Source organism: Rhopalosiphum padi, chromosome 2 (genome assembly GCF_020882245.1).
Source record: "Rhopalosiphum padi isolate XX-2018 chromosome 2, ASM2088224v1, whole genome shotgun sequence".
Classification (NCBI taxonomy): domain Eukaryota; kingdom Metazoa; phylum Arthropoda; class Insecta; order Hemiptera; family Aphididae; genus Rhopalosiphum; species Rhopalosiphum padi.
Window position 1 is genome coordinate 14,257,699 of NC_083598.1, and position 19,217 is coordinate 14,276,915.

Sequence of the window (19,217 nt, forward strand, 5' to 3'; positions counted from 1 at the left end):
CAGGAACTCTTTACAAATTCAATTACGTCTTATTATTATTATTTATGATTACCCACAGTATGCGATATATATTTGGTACATAAAATAGACATTGTTGTCAGTTTGTCACACACGTAGGTACTTTTTATCGTTGTCGTATGATATATAAATTATATGATAATATATTAAAATTCTTGATAAAAATAGTGTCATGGTGATTATTAGTGAATTGGCGAAGGGTGTTTATTCATTATTGTATCCCCGCCTTTATGCGTCAAAATGAATTTGTTAATTATTGTTTGTTGTTTTTTATCAATAACGAAATCAGTCGGTTTCAACTGACAATATGATAATGAATACGTTTCGTTCCGCGTTCTGTCCCATATTTTATCATTCGAAACTATTAATTTCATTGCAAGTCGCAACTGTATCGTACTATATTATATTATATAATATAACGATTTAATTAACACTTTATATTACAGACAATACTATAAAATATACTGACCCTATAATTGAATGCTACCAATAAATATATAAATACCATGCCTAATGATACATTATTTATGCTTAAAAATGAAACATTAAAAAATTAATTTTATAAACTTATAATGATGTACGTAATATTTAGCCCACTTATTTCGTCATCATCGAACCGTACCAATATATGCAAAGCTTAAAGTTCCGATTTTTAAACAGACGAAATGTGGCATATAATTTAATATTTGAAATACTTAAAACCTACGCCGCTAGCACGCGCACAATCATACGCATTAAACATAATATAATATGATACAAATTCGCCGCAACCGTGCCTGCCCTGCCTACGCACCTCTCACGTCATATTACGTAGATACTCGTTGACAATATTTGCATAGGTGCCAAAAATATGTTTTCCATTTTTTTTCCTCTGCTCGCGAACAATTTATGTACCTACATGGCTTTATAACAATATTTTAATGTATAGGTATAAGTATATGTGTATTTAAATATTGTATTATACACACGTGAAAACCGATCGATCGCATTTGGATTTGCATTCATCCTCTGAAACCGCAAATTGTATGTTAAAATATTTTATTAATTACCATAATAGGTATATTTATATTAGTATATTATATTAATATTATTCGCTATAGACATAACAAAAAAGGCTTGTTCACATATTCCCACCCCTTTTTCATAACTACCATAATGACTTGTATTTGAAGGCCTCCTAAAAAAAATTGTCATACAAATTTCAAATTTGGAAAAATATCTAAATATGAATTTTTTTTAGAAACTATTGACCAATTATTTTTTTTTTGCATGAGAATGATAAAAGCTTATTATAAAATCAAGATCCATTGTGACGCAGGATAGATTTAGTGATTTATTTTAGTTTTAAATAGGTATCAAAAGAGATTTATCAAAGACAGACTCGCATCGATTTATATAATTTATTATTATTCCTAGTTTACCAACATTATAAATAGTAAAATATAAAAAGTATTGTGTTTAATAGTGTTATTATTTATTTTGGTAATCATCGTGAGTCAAACAAATTAGAATAATAATCATTAGGGTGTATAGGGATGAAAAATGGTAAGACTTTGTTACAGTGAAGGGCTTAAGTAGTAACTCCTAATTCAAATTTCAAATTCATGATTCTAATATTTCTCGTCCAATCCACTCCGATGAATAATTATTCCCGAAACCACGTGTCGAATACATGGGGTGCCATATTATTATATAATAAGTTACTTCATTTAGGTACTTAGATTTTGTTACATGTATGCTCATGTAGTATGTAGGTACTTGCTCAAAACACATTTTCATTTTCTATGCAGTCTATCTATACGTCATATAAAATATAAACAGGATATTCTAAATAGTGTGTGACAAAAATGTCGGAGACCATATGAGAACCGATATAATCCACAGCATTTTCGTCACAAGAATTTTGAAGACCGTGTATATTATATACATGTATATTATAAACTAGGGTGAACACGTCTGTAGCTCTGTCCTGGGGGGAAGTGTCCTAGATTCTCAATATATGCAACGTATATAGAACTGTAGAGTCTATATTATATTGTATAGTCTAGAATATAATATATTATACATTTATATGGACTTACGTAGAATTACTGCTATGGATTCATAGAATACGACATTTTGATAAATATAATATCGCTGTATAATTTACTACTATACTGCGTGCGCGGTTAACTATAGGTATATGGGATTTTGCATTTCTAATAAACACCGTTGCCGCTACACCGCTATTTGAAGGTAACTGTAATAGCGGACGCCACGCCGCCGACATCGCGGTAGTTATAGGAAACGATTTGTGCCGGCCGGCCCGGAGAAAGGCAAAGAACCGGTTAATCGAGTGAGTGAATATTTGGCAAGGGCGTGGCTTAAAGTCATGTACCTAATATACTATACAGCTAATATTATATTATATATAAACTTGAATTTGTACTTATTAAATATATATGTATATAATATGTAAAATATAAAAACATATATATTCAACAATAGTGGGCGTGCTTTGATACATATTTATCCTGTTGTATTATTATATATATACACAGTGGTGGTGTACGGTGAAAGTATATACATACATACACACACACATACACACACATTATACCCATACTATAAAGTACATACTAACAACAATAATGCAATAATATGCACTGTGCGTATCTGTGTGAGCGCACGATCAAACGTTGCGACCATAGTGTAGGTGTACCGCGAGAAGAGAGTGGAGAAAGGCCAGACGACTGCAAACTGATGCATTTTATCAGAACAAATTTATTACTATATATTTTTTTAAATATTCATGCCACATTTCTCACCATTGCCGCAGCCACCGTCGTTGCAAATATCGTTATGAACCGAAATCGTGTATCCCGAAAGTAATCGTTCTTTATATGTATATATATTATTATATGCCCATATACATAACAGTACTTTATGCCAATAATAATATGTTCATGTAGAGTGTTGATTAATTATGTTGATTACTTATATTATTATGTAGTATTCTTACAATGATGTATAGGTAATAAATAATAAATTAGTATTTATAATTATTTTATTTTATTACTTGTGTATATTTATGGTTTTCCAATGAATATAATATATTGTAGCGTATTATTCAAGTATTCGAGTTCATAATTTGGTCTCTAATAAAGGCTCCTTAGTCTATGTATATGATTTAATATATAACATTTTGAGTTAACTCCAAAGGTATATATAATAATATAATATATATATATAAATATATATGATGAATTTGGTGTGCAAAGCGTTTTTTCACATCAATTCAGTATTCACGTGACTATCAAACAGGAAAAATGCCATGAACATAATGTATATTAATATGTACGTAGTGCGAGCATAGTTAGGATGTATAGGCCACACGTTTAATATAGTAAAGCCAATAAAACCCAAGAAGGTAATGAAGTTTCGAGTATAGTAAAATATGTATTCGTTTGATATTCATCGACATGGACATGGAAGAATTCCAAACTCAGTTGGATGCCAATTAATGCAAAGTTTTGTAGAGATTATTTCATACTAAATATTATCACATTATAAATTTATTTTTTATATAACACAATTCAAAACATACTCATAAAATATCGAGGACATCGCTAAAAAAAAGTTCTAATGTATTTCAATGGGTATATACTATATATATATAAAATTATAATAATCGGAATTATACATTTGTTGCAGCATTGTATATATTATAATTTAGTATAAAGTATAATACCTATATAAACTTATATTTTATTTAGTTGTTAAAAACTGGCAAGATATAATATTGTATAAGACCGCATAATGAATTCAAAAAACTAGTTTTTCACTCTGTTCGGGTTAAGCAAAATATTTTATACAGCTAGGTATACGTACATAATGTCAACTGGAAACAAGCTAAACAAAAATCGAATAGCATTAAATTTGGAAATTCATGATCTCGTGTACTCTGCGGGGTCATTTATATCATTCGTTATGAAAAAACTGAGTAACTGTTGAACGCATAAAATATATGCTATTAAAATAAATATTACATATTATATATTATGTTTAATACTTAGTAGTAATATTACTAATATTATAACTGTACGCATAGACTAAACGCAATTTAAATTACCTATACGTAATAATATTTAATTTGTTGGCTATTGAAGTCTGAAGATTATACTTGACTAGTTGGATTTGTATTTATATTTTACTGTCACATAATGGTATACTTGTCCTCGTAATATGATAAGAGACTAATATTATCAATAATATATTTTATAATGGTTTAAACATTTAATAATTGTAGACAGCAATTATTAAAGAGGCCAAGTAGCATATAATATATATATATATATATATATATTAAACATTTATAAAAAATAATATATTACCATGTTTATAATTATTATTTGATGAACCACAGTAATGATTATGAATTTATGATGTATACTTCCGAATATTATACATTTTAATATTATTATATACCAGAGTAATTCAAAATATCACTAAAATATCATATTATTTCATTGTGCTTTGAAATGTTGATTTAACTTCCTGGCTGTAAAATATTATCGTATTGTTTTCAAAATACGCCCATGACCAATTTGTAAATACGACGCGATAATATTTTCAAAACACCACAGTACAGTTATCATTTGGATTTTTAAAACTATCCACACCATCGTATATATATATATTTAATATATTGACTTTAAAATTCGTTGTTTACTTTTCATTGACAAAATATATGATGTTATTTTTTCTATGCGGTTGACTCTGATCTGTTTGCGTCAAAATATATATAATAAAGTTATGACATTTTCACGTCCAAACACACGTACGGTTTTCTGTAAGGGGTATTATTGATTATTAAACATTAAACGAGGTCAATAATAATATAAACGAACAATTATTTTATATTATATCGACAAGAAATGCATGTAAGTGTTTCTATATAACTATTGACGATATAAATTCAAGTGAGCGTCACGTCATATAATGCATCGGATGTCAAATTATTAGAAGTTTTCCAATAATATTATTGTTATTAGAGTACGGTGGTCGCAAAATGTCGCTGGAGGCGCAGCACTCATTCGCGCGTCTAGCGAAAATTTCTCCACTTTCTTGGGTGATAAATAATAATAATAATTTATCGAACGTATCTTTATAATATGCATCGATATATTATATTATACGATTGACCTTATATAGGAATTTAAAAAAGAAAAAAACTTAACGCAGTCGAGAATGTCACATCAATCATTATTAATATATATATATACAGTTATACCTATACGTATACCTCGCTTACTTTATTTTGTTCTATCTCTTTATGTCCTAATCGTGCCTAAAACGCGAATAACATATTTTATTAATTAATAACAGTTTTTATGTGTACGACAATATAGTTAACGTCAGTATTTGTGTTTCACAGGATCTTGGCGACGCACTAAGGGCCACGGAAGATGCGTCCGATTGGCTGATCGGTGGAAACGGCCGGTCGAATTCTCACGTGGTACTGCACGACCGTCTGATGACCGACGCGCTGTTGGGCAATGCCCCTATCAAGGCCGAACACTCGTATTGTACCACACACGGGTCTAGCGAGTCGCTGGACGCTATAGGTGAGTCACGTCGCCGCGCATCATTCGTCGCCGAGTTTCGTAATTCGCCATATAATATATAATATAATACACATATATAACATATATATATATATATATATATAATATCGGCGTAAATGGCGCATTCTTCGCCGCATTCCTACAATACTCTGTACCGTGGAACAATATAATAATGATAATAATAATGTAATGCATGCACTCGTCGTATAGTTCGAGAAGAACCGTGAACCGCTTTTGGCGAAGAGGGGGCAACGGCCGTGAGTCATGGAAGACAAAACCCGTTACGTGTTCCACTAAAAGAAAATGGTCATTTGTTTTACACACATATAAATTATATAGCTACATAGTGATGTGCCACTAGGAATGTTCCTCGAGGAGCGTTCCAGGAATATTTCGGAAAATCTGTTCCCTTACATATTGGGAATATTTCTTTGAAAATAAGTTAATTTATACAAATAGGTAGTACCTATTGAGGAAATGGTATTTTATATCATGTCGATATTAAAAATCTTGAAAAACTGACATTTAAGTGCCATAGCCAAACGTTTATCTATTCTCATATAATATATATTTGCTCATAAAGTATTTTTCATTTATGACTATAAGTTAAATATGAAACTTCAATTTTGCAACATGGACAACATAAAAATATTATTATTTTTCTGATCATTTCCGAGTCTTAGGAATATTTCAGGGAATTAGCATATCATTACCTATACATTTATACCCAACTACTCTACATACCTGTCGTAAAATATCGTAGATATACTTGGATAAAATTTCAACCTTTCATTAATTCCTGTAGAAAAAATATTAAATATGATTCGTAGGTATTATTATGATATAAATATGCATATATTTAATAGTAACTTAATTTGGAAAATACATGAGCTATATGCATTAATCAGATTGTCCAGGTTGGATATATGTAATGTAACCCTTCATTACTACTATACATTTGATTTTGCTCACAGAGTTCAGAAATAACATGGAAAAAATATGTAATTAGTAATTACTATATTGATCATTCACGAAATTGAATTCTTCTTTTTTTATCGAAATTTCATAAATTTTATGGAAACCGTTATAGATAAAAATGCAATTCTATAATAATATCATATATGTGACGTAGTTTAGTATATAACTGTTTAACGAAAAAGCTATAGCAACAATGGTAGCAACATAAAAAATTAAAACATTTTAACAATAAAATCCTATCTATTTAATTCTATTTACTTCATAGTACCTACTAGTTGTAAATACATAGAATGATAGGGACGTGCATTAAAATAACCTTACCAAAAAAAATTACTATTTTGACGATATTCAAGTATTCTGTAATCTGTATGCTAAACAGAATTATATACTGCATGTATAATATATATTACACTGTAATTATAATTTATAATTTTAATATTAGTATTATTCATTTATCCACTTACATAATTTGTTTTTAATAATTTTTCTCATATGAGTCATATACTCATATGTATAAGTATAAAAAGTACTCCTTTTTAAGTTTGAATTAAATCGATTGATTCATAATGGACTATCAAGAATGTTTTTTTAGTTATATCCTCAAGTATTTTAATTACTTCAATTGAAGTACAAAATAACACAATTTTTATTGTTAATTATGATTATGAATAATTTTTAGATTTGGACGAAGATAGCAGTCAGGATGGAACTTGTAAACTAACGTTTGATGAAGTGAGATGTGATCGTACCGGTAATATCGAAATGATTAGTATCAAAGAAGACACAGCTTCAGTAAAAGATGAACCGATGAGTGACCAGGAATATGTTGAGACTTCTTCTTGCCCACCATCACCATGTTCTGCGTCTGACGATACGCCCAGACATTATGGCAAGGTAATATTAATAGCTACTAACAGATACTACATTACACAATTTATTGTAATAGCTTTAAATCGATTTTTTAACCGAACCTGCTAATGTATTTCGAAAACAAATCATTTATTTTTTATGGTTATTACAATTTTTAATAATTCAAACAAACATTTCAAAGAAGAAAATTATTTATTTATTAAGTTACAATTTGACAAAATATAACTTAAATTAGCATTTTCGAATAATTTAACATTTTATATTTTTTATATAGGTAATATTTTGTATACATTTTACATGCTGAATATTTAATACTGAAAATGTATAGTATTAAATGTAATAATACAAATATGATGTAAATTGTATAAGTAATAAATCAGCGTGTATTAAAAAAAGATTAGATAATGAAGTCTATAACATTAGTTTTTAAACATATTAATCATACTTATTCAAATATATGAGTGGACATTTACCATAATAATATAATACAATGTACGGACAAATATTGAATGTTTGTAGTTTTTTGAAAATCGAAAAAACAATTAGTTGATAAGTACAAAAATATATTTTAGGTTATTTAAATAAGATTCCCCGTTAAATCAAATTATTATCTATATTTATTTTAATAATTAAAACTACGTTTATTATAACAAATTTGAAATCAACGATGATAATTTAATTATCTCTAACATTATTGTTTATTGATAATTTACAAACTTAATATATTTGAATTATAGTAAATGTTAGCCCTATGAATTTTTAAAAATAGAAATTTAAAACATTAATATACCTAGAACACTTTTAAAGAGAAACTAAAATCTAAATGCTATATAGTGTATGCAATTATTACAAATAATAGTTTAAAGAAAAATCATTAAAAAGAAAGAATATGATAGATATATTTACTGGTTTTTTTATATATCTAAATATAAATATACAAATATCCCTATAAATATACTTTTATTAATTTTCATTTACATGTAACCAGCTCCCATTACTGTAGTTAAAATAAATAATATACATGTAATGATGACGGCCATGCTTCCTGATATTCGATAAATTATAATTTAACCGTAATAAAAGTATAATGTCTTGCTTAATATATTTGGTAAAATCTATCAGTTATAATATTACTTATATAGTATTATAATTTATAGTTATATATGATACAAAAAAAATCAATTCTTTCAGCTATTTTTGGCAAGACAAATCAATATTCATAAACGTTTTTCACGTTTTAACATATTTTAAAATTTTTATAGCAACTAAATAGTCTGTTAGGAACTAATTTTCATTTTCAATTATTTATTATGCACAAATATTATTAAATGTTAAACATTATTTGGCACTCGCTAATATAAAAATGACACGAGCAAGTGAAATAAACGTGAATAATTATTATAAAAATTGTAAAAAAAATAAAAAAAATAAATAAGAATATTATAGAACCTAATGAATTAATATTAAAAATTCTATACAATATAAAATGTTTCATGCCAGAATAAATAATTAAATTGTTAATTGCTTAATAATGGCATATAGTTATTATAGATATACTCAAACACACGAAAAAACAATGTAATAATAACAATTTATAAAAGTTAAAAGATTATTATTTGAATATGATTGTTACGAAAAATAACGACGATTTAAATTCAAACCCAAATGATTAATTAAAGCAATTAGTGTTTGGGTTTAATGTGTTTATTATATTTCTTGAAATTTAATATAATATACTAATAATTCATTTCTATAGATCTTACTATCTTGATAAATAAACATTAAATAAAAACAAAATAATAATTGAATAGCCAATTAGTTTAAATTATTGATTTTAATTATACATACCAGTTATAGTCAATTTAATATAATATGTATATAATATTTTTATTTTTTTTACTTTGATCGGTTCAATGTTTGTTAATTATAATAAATTGTAAAACAAAAATATTTTCTTGTGAAATATTTAGTATTTCCATTAGACATCTGACCAATGACTTACAGAATAATGTCATGTTTTAATAACATACTAATATCGTAAAACGTTAATAAACATTATGTCACTTCTGTATTATGTACATTATATCGATGTGAACTTAATTTAACATGACGCAAATATATTGAACTATTATTACTCAATGACATTTTATCTAAATTCAATTTACAAAATCGATCTTCTTAGATTATCCTTTTAAAATAACAGTTAATTATTTATTTTATATTTTTGGATTTAAATCTACTTATCTTGTTATTTATTGCTGTATTTTGAATGAATTTTTAAATTATATAAGTAAAATTAATTGAAAATTACACATTTTTCTGACAGAGACACGATACAGTAAAAAACATTTTTTTCATTCCTTTTTGTTTTTGAACTGTAGAGTACATACCTATTGTCTAGAATCTTCTTTGTTTAGAATATTGATAACCTTATGATAAAGTCTCATATATCAAACAATAAACAATAAACCAAATTTAATTATTATCAATATTAAAATTATAATAATTACATCTAAAAAAAAAAATGTTAATATAAATAATTCATGAATATTTTAAATATCAACGGTTACTCGTTTTCAAATTACAAAAAAAAAAAAAATAACAAAATCAATTTTGTTAAACAATTTTGTATAACATAAATATTCCTGTATTTTCGTTAATTTTTTTGATTAAGTAAAGTATGGAGAAATTTAATATTCTAATAAGTACCAACTAGATTCAAATTCTACCAGTAACCACCTTCGAAGTTTAAAATTAAAACATATTTTTTGCTCCATTTAGGGTAAAGACAGACACAAATACAAAAATATTTTAAATTAAAAAAATATATCATAATTACGAAGTTAATACATTAATAGATGAAAATTAGAAAAATCTAAAATCATTTTGCATACACGTTTACACTGTGAATAATATATTATAATTTATTTTCTTGAACTTACATAATTCTTATACATTATTGTTATTATTATTATGATTTATTCGTATAATAATGATATAAAATATATTACTTTCAATAGCAACATTACAGTCAATTTTCGTCTTTTTTTTCCCATTTAATCTACACTACAGTTGTTTAATAATTTAATGTGAATGGACACAATTTGTAAAAATAAAACCACTATATACCTTACAATCTTACATAATAATATATATTTTTAAATGTTACAGGTACAGAAAACCAGTTATAATGAACCCACCACGGTCGTATTGACCTCCAGAGCTTTCCTCAACCAACCGCATAGATTAATCGTCCCAAACTTCGGTCTGAAAATGGATGGCACAGGTAATATGATAAATGACATTTATGTATACATATATTATACACATCACACTTAATATACAACGTTTACATCTACAATTTTACTATATAAAATACAATATTTGTATTTCGACGTATTATCGTCATACTGCACTTTTATGTTTGTCCCGGTAAACGGTAACACATAATGAGTAATGGCATGCGGAGGATAAAACATACTCTCGTGTGGGCGAGGACTATATATTTCCACAACTACCCTGTAATCTGAATACATATATAGCACATATAAAAGCGACATAATATTTTATATTTTATATGAACTGACTACTTATACATTATATTGCACATACTTACTTGGTGCTCTGGTGTTTTGCCCCTCTGTAGGTTTTTCACTTCCACCTACGCCACCTTCATCTACGTCCAGTGATAGTGAGGGCGGTAACGTATCACCGCACCACCGGTCGTCGCCCACTCGGCGGTTGTTCCTGTCGTCATCCTCGTCGTCAGCCACTGCCTCCACCATCACTAGCAGCCGGCAGCCCATACAGACACCTTTGATTAGCTGTCAGCCGAAAGGATCTACCGGCGCACTGACGCTCACTGAAGAAGAGAAACGCACCCTGCTAGCTGAAGGCTACCCAATACCCACCAGGTTGCCATTGACCAAGGCCGAAGAGAAGTCGTTAAAAAAAATCCGAAGGAAAATTAAAAATAAGGTAATCTATCATTTAGATTATTATACCATCACACACTGGAATATTATATTATAATATAAATGTAACTGTTATCGCATCTGATTTATTTCATCGATAATTTTTTTTTACTACTATACTTTTATTTACTCAGATATCAGCGCAAGAAAGTCGACGCAAGAAAAAGGAGTATATGGATACTTTAGAGAGAAAAGTGGAGATTCTTGTCTCCGAGAATAGCGAGTACAAAAAGAAAATTGTCAACCTTGAAGAGAGCAATGGATCTCTAGTCCAACAACTACAAAAATTGCAGAAATTACTCGGCCTACAAGCAACCCAAATCGTAAGTCAATAGCTTATACTGTAACCGCTTTTATTATTGTATCCATATAAATTGTCATATTCTATTATATGGATAGTGTCCTTGGCACTATTTGCTACTTGGGTGGTCACAGTTTAAAGTAATTCACTACGTATCTTCATCAGGCGTATCGTATAGGCAATATAGGTGCATATGTGCGTTGGTTCCTATTTTTGTGTTGTCAACTAGTATAATATTTATGAAATAACATGTAGGTACCTATATATAATAATAATATTCCAAGTAATCTCGTTACAAAAGTAACCCTAAAATTAGTGCATATTTACATACCTTAAGCATATCTTAATGATGTTTGATATTGTATCGTATTCATTAATAACGTTTTAATTTGACGCTTACTGTAACAATCAATATTCATAACAGCGTATTATAAATGATAATAGTACTATGTGTCTATTTATAAGCATTGCTACAATTAAGAATATTATTTAAAAAAATGAAAATAATTTATGTTATTTGATTTCAGAGTCAACAACTGAAGACCAAATAATCAAGAACTTACTAGTGGGGTAAACTGTACATAACGACCAATGGTGAGTAATTTAATATTCTATATATATAAAATGTATAATGTTTATTATATTAAATTATTTAAATTTAAATGGTATACTGAACTCGAATCAAAATTGTAACCCACTAACGCCATCTACTATTCTAGCAACGTTCTAAACTAATGGTATTTTTTACCCAGAGATGTCAATTTTCTAACATACTTTGATTAATTTTTGTGTATTGTTGTGTACCGCGTTAGCACACAGTAATCACATCCATAATGCGTCCTTGAGCGAGCATACGTTTCACTCTTCAAACTAACATATTTTTTTCATACAGATGCAATATTAGTATAATAGCAATTACGACTAAAAACAGTTATTTTATGTTAATTTTTTTTTCAGGTGCAAATACAATATGTTTAAGAGTTTTAGTTCAATGTCGACAGCTAGTCCGTGATATTACTAAATGCGCTTCTGCGAGTATTCATATTTAACTATAACACTGCATGTATATGATGCGAGCATTGATTTAAACACGCAGACGAGATACTCGCAACGATATAAGATACAATTATTAATTTTTGACGTTCGGTCAATATTTTTAATACAGAATTTTGAGTCACGTCTGATAGAACTTATGAAATAATATGAAATGCAAATCCCATTTATGTCTATACACGATAAACGTATTATTATATTCTGTAAGAAAAAAACGACTGATGAAAATAAACACCAATTATCGGATAAAAGTGATGTTTTTGATGCGCTTAAGTGTATCATAATAAATCAAAAATAATTAACTTTTAATCTCATTATTACTCGTTGTAAGTGCCAAAATTATAATTATATACATATATTTTTTTTTAAATCGCTTGTATATCTGTGCCAGTCACATGTACATGCTATACAGACGTTATATTTTGTCTATGTTATATATTTATAAATCAATAAACAAACAATAATGTTAAGGATTGTTTTCCTAGAGTATTAATAAAATAAATTTATAATACAATTTTTTTTTGTTTGTATCTAAGTTTATTAATTAAATTAATTATATATTATCGATTTGTACATATAGTATATTTTATAAATTTGATTCAATTTTGTTGTTAACTTAAAATATATATTTTCTAGTTAAATTAGTTCAATTTTAAATATTATTATATTTTAAACAAAAAATGAATTATTTTGTTTTTAGAAAAATATTTTTGTATAAATGACATATATTATATATTAAATTATGTGCAATTTTTTTTAGCAGATTTCCATTAGCACGTAAAATTATTATTTTATGTTATAGTATATAACACTTGTTTTTTATTATTATTATTATTATTATTATTGGGGTAGCACGTACGTTATATTTTTTTATGTATTCTCAGTTGTCCCAAATTACGTTTGATCCTTTGTTTTACTTGTGAATATTGAAGGGAAATTATAATTGACCAAACATTGTGCTCATCAATAATTGTTTTTTAATATTGTTTTATTGGAGTTCATTTAATACGATGAACTTCGTTGTATAGTTACTACTTAATTCAAAGTTTAAACCCCAAACAGTTGGTTATTAAGATCATAATATGAATAAAAAAAAAAGTATATTATATATGATATATGTATATATATTATACTTTTATTTTTCTTGAAAAATGTCTTAAATATGTTTTAATTTCATACCGATAATGTAATTTTGTAGTTGTAGACTGTAGTGTGTATTATTGTAGAATTAATACACAAAACTATCCGTTTATAAGAATGAGCTTTAAAGTTAAATAGTTCACGAGTCATGGTCCAAAGATTACTGTTTACCTCGGAACTTAGATAAGTAATAGCAACTGATTACTGATTATATTATATTATTAAACAATTTAATAAAAAAAAGTCACACGTGGTTTTGTGAACTTAAAATTATGTCTTTTAATATTCTAATTAGATGTTTAGGTTATTAATAAAGAACTAGTGAAACCTGTGCAAAACAAAAAGGCACACGACTTCTCACCAGCTTAAATTTTCCTCATTAATTTTGAACGATGCTACACTGTCATAAAATCCCACGTCCAGTACTGCTCGTTTAACACCCGTCTAAAATATGCATAGATTTTTACAAAATTTAGAACGTGCAATTATTATTATTTTACATCAATATGGTTTCTGTGTTCAGATTTCCCTGGCACTTAAATAACGTGTGCACTGTCTAGGTATTTACGATTCTGATAATATTGTGTTTTAAAAATAATATAAACAATTTTTTTTATTATTATTTACTCTAAAATATATTGGTATATACCAATTACAATCGAATTCTTGGTACTGTCATTGCTTTATGGCTGTGTGTGTGTAACGATGCCGATGCCGTACAAAGGACGCCTCGGAAAATCTATACGACGTGACCGCTCCAAGGTCGACGAAACTGCATTATGTATTTTTAAGTTCGCGTGCACATTGTTGTTGATAAAAATAATTCGTCAACAACGATATTATTACTATATCATACACATACATTTTGTTTAAAATTATCCGTTGTAAGGACAAAAACTATCTAATTTAGGTTAAACTGTGCTATATTTTATTGTGCAGTAAAACACAGTGTTATAGCAGTATGTTTACTATGTATATTCACAATTACACTCTATATAGTATATAGATATATATATTATATTGTTATGTATGTGTGCGTGTAGTATGTAATTTTGGCGCCTGAGATCTGACGACAACCACCGAGTGCAGTTGTCTGTGTCCGTTTCGTCTCTGCAAACAGTATTACAAAAAATATCGATGTGTGTATGTAATATTGCAATTATACACAGTATAAATAGTATTTATTAAATACTGTTGGGTATTCTCGTACATAAGATATTCTTATATATTATATACAAAATTTATCAAATAATAATCATTACTTCATTAACGTTTTTCAAAATATTTTAATATTCATTTCATAAACTACTTGACTGAATGGAGAAATATTCTGTTTCAGAATATAAAATTAAAAATGTACGTATGTTGTCATTGAAAATAGTTAAAACCTTTAAAAATTAAAACGATAAGCAATATTAAGAAATATATATATAATGTTGTTTTATCTCAACTGGAAATTATGTAAGAAAAACATTTTCCAAAATATAAATAGATTTTGAATTTTGGAATGATAAATATTGTTATAGTAGGTATATATTAGAGATCAGCAGCAATAATATTATATTTTAATCGTATGCAAAAAGCAAAAATTTCATTGTTAAAATAAATACATAAATCTAGATTTGTTTAATTGATGTTTAATAAAAATAATTATTTATTATTTATAAACAATATAGATATTATAGTAACTAATAACAAAATTTTGAAAGTTTATTTAACTTACTACTAGTTCTATATTTAAAAAAAAAATGGATTAATCTATACTCTCAATATCCTCTTAAACATTTAATAAGTTGTAAAAATGTTATACATTACCAGAACAAAACAAAACAATAAAAATAAAATTAATACTTTTTATGTTTCATCATAACAAAAAATACACGAATGCTGAATACTATTTAAAATAATTAACAGTAACAAACATTATATTAAAAATATAACAAAATAGGTTTAGACATTTGGATGACAATTTAAACAGAGATGATATAATAATGTCCTTGAATATTATTTATTAAGTAGACAATTTTACTAAACTGTACCATAAAAATTGTTTGTAGATACGAACATATATTACAGTTTAAGAAAATAACATTTGATGTTAAATCGTTGATTATTAAAATTAATCATCGAACCGAAAACAAAGTATATTATGCCTTTTTATACACTCATTGTATATTATGTACCTTTACATAAAATTTAATTAATCACAATTACATTTCTTAATTGTATCTACTATATTATGTTATTATGTAATACCTATATTAACTAACAAATGTAACATTACAATTTAAGTATACGATAGTGTTCTATTTTTTGTTTAGGAAAACTAGGAAAAGCTATATTATATATTATAATAAGCTTTTTTCTTTAAAAAAAATCAACTTGTTTTTTATATACTCCGTCAGTTTATGCTATACTTATATACACTAATGAATACAATTAAACATTTTTTAAACGAATTGGTGCGAGTTTTAAAGTATTTAATACTATTGGTTATTAATTCAATTACCTACATAAACAGTATTTATAAATAATCAATTATTTTACCATAAATAAATAACTAAAAATATCAATCAATGTGGCGAAAGCACGAAAATATTTCTTAAAGGTGCCAAACTACAATGATAAATGATATATTATATTATTTCATATGTGTATCCAGTAATAGGCACTTACAAATAGTTATATCCGAAAATACGGGTGGTTAGTTATAAAATGCAATAAGTTTGTGAAAATATGTATTTATAATATATATATATATATATATATATCGATGTCGTATAGTATAAGCATAAGGCATAACTCAATTTATGATATTAATAACTAACAAGAGTTTTTTTTTTTAGAGAGTTATTTTATGTTTTTTCTCTGAAATAAATTGCTAACGGTCAAGGTTTACTCTGTAGTCTGTACGCCCATACGTAGCAATGCTTTATTAGTATTGTCATATTATATTTATATTATGTATGTTTTCGTTGTATACAATATTATATGGTGACATTAATAAACCGTCGTGAAACGGTAGCACATTCAAACGATAACCAATCAAAAAGAAAAATCAACCGAACTTTTCTCGCAGGGCTTGTAAAAAGGAATAAGCATTTTTAAATTCGAGACTACTCGGATGAAAGAAATTACCAACTACACAATGAATATGAAATACACTATGAATATTAAAAAAGTTTTTACAAATAGTTTTTTTTTTTCAACAAAACTTGTCATACATTTTGACAACGAGTTTACGTTGTCAACATTTTGCTGGGAAGTTTTCGCAGAATATTACACGGGTCATGTGGCTATGCGGGTACTGCAGAAGTAGTGATGTAATAATAATTATATTTACATATATAAGACATAACAATAATACCGTAGACACTGAGTGTTTCTATTTTTACATGACATAGTCGTTTTTTGAACTAATGTAATTCACACAAATATCGTCACACCCTGTATAATACACACACAAACTCTTCGTAACTATAACAATAAAACGGACTTCGCGTCACTGACACGCTGATACAGCTTGGTGATTTACGCTATTATAAAAAAATGAGTAAATTAGGTAACCACTTTGCTGTTCAGTAGGAGTCGAGTGTAACTCGTCATTGAAAAGGTCACTCAACATACATTACGGATGTGTTAAATTTTAATTCAATGATAAATCATTTCAAACGAAAAATAATTCTGAGCGGAGACGATCTGTCAGTTTATTATTATTATATAAATATATATTTTTATTAACTTTTATAATGATTTTTTTTTTTATTGCTTTTTTTAGTAATAATATAGTATACATTATAAAACATAGGCAACTGATAAAATGTGTTTAAATGTTTTTAAAATATGATTATGTTTATAAAATATAATAATATAGGTACGTGCAATTTTAAAATCACCAAAAAAAATATTTTTGGATTACAAATAACTATTATTGTTATTCTTTTTTTAAATATCGTATTTCGTCCAAATGATTGAGAAAACTTGATCAAAAACCTCACATAAATATTTCGAAGAATACTTTGAACTTTAATTTTTTCCTATCAAAAGTATCAACCAGATTGAATTTTCTATCAAAAACTATATTCAATTTTAAGATCAAAGAATTTATTCGTATATACAGACAAAAAAAACCTCATCGTTGTGAAATCAATATATTATTCATGACTTCACTCAGAATTTAAGATTCAACAAATCACGGGGGACCTTTCACATGACTTTTTTTTTAACACGAATTTTTCTGACGCTATAACTTATTTATTTATGTTAATACTGCAGAATAATTTTTTAACCTCTATAATGATTGGTTATTTATCATTACATCTTGCAAAATATGATTGATAAAAAACGATGGTATTTTCGCTTTACTTCAGCTTAGGTTGCATCCAGATCCGATTTTTAACCAAATTTAATTATATTTTATTTTTTGTCATATTAAACATTAAACACAAGTATGCGTTATGACTTTTATTATTTTCGTTAACAATTTTAACCTATTTTTTTTTTTTTTATCATTGTTGTATAATAAACTATTTGTCACATATTCCATATTCCTTATTTCATTTTAATTAGATGTACTCGAAATATGTAATATGTAGGTATTAATGGAAAATATAGAATTTATAATATATAATCTTATAATTTATATTTTATAGATTGCAATTTTTAGTTTTGGTTTTTTCATTTTATTTCTATTTGAATTATCGTATAGATAATTTATATATCTATGTAATACAATTTTTTTCAATAAATCTCCGTTTAAAGCATTCACACATTTTCAAATTACAAATTTATAAAGTCCTTTTTGGCACAACCTGCAGCTATATTATTATCTCAACAGCCAAATATTACTTATTAAATCCTTTCATTTTTCAATGATAATCAACGAGGTTAACTTTCTCATTTATTGATTAACGTCATGGTTCTATCTATATAATTACATTTTAAAAAAATTAAAAATAAATTGTATAGTTATAAGCTTTCTTCTTATAGCTTATAAATAAAATTGCTATTGTATAGGTACTATGTTTTATATTCATATTTTTATAATACTTTAATTTTCAAAACAAATTATTATTTTAACAGTGTTATTAAATATATATATATTATATATTTAATTTAAATACTGTTAGTATAGGTAGATAATAAAATGCATAATAATAATGTGTATTATTAGGTAAATCATATAGCAAGATACATTAAGTAAAAATTATATAAATGATAAATTAATACAATACCCCTTTAATCCGATATAAAATTATTTTATCATTATCAATAAAA

The 19,217-nt window shown here is 26.5% G+C and overlaps 1 protein-coding gene across 1 annotated transcript in view; it reads left to right on the forward strand.

Moving 5' to 3' along the window:
* Positions 1 to 14,210, forward strand: part of LOC132920507 (cyclic AMP response element-binding protein A-like) — a 43,111-nt gene extending 28,901 nt beyond the window's left edge. The window contains exons 2-8 of the mRNA XM_060982951.1: positions 5,435 to 5,624; positions 7,282 to 7,496; positions 10,644 to 10,758; positions 11,119 to 11,450; positions 11,581 to 11,769; positions 12,275 to 12,341; positions 12,705 to 14,210. Of these exons, the coding sequence (XP_060838934.1) occupies positions 5,435 to 5,624; positions 7,282 to 7,496; positions 10,644 to 10,758; positions 11,119 to 11,450; positions 11,581 to 11,769; positions 12,275 to 12,298 (1,065 nt within the window). The 3' untranslated portion in view covers positions 12,299 to 12,341; positions 12,705 to 14,210. The remainder of the gene's footprint in view (positions 1 to 5,434; positions 5,625 to 7,281; positions 7,497 to 10,643; positions 10,759 to 11,118; positions 11,451 to 11,580; positions 11,770 to 12,274; positions 12,342 to 12,704) is intronic.
* Positions 14,211 to 19,217: the final 5,007 nt, after the last annotated feature.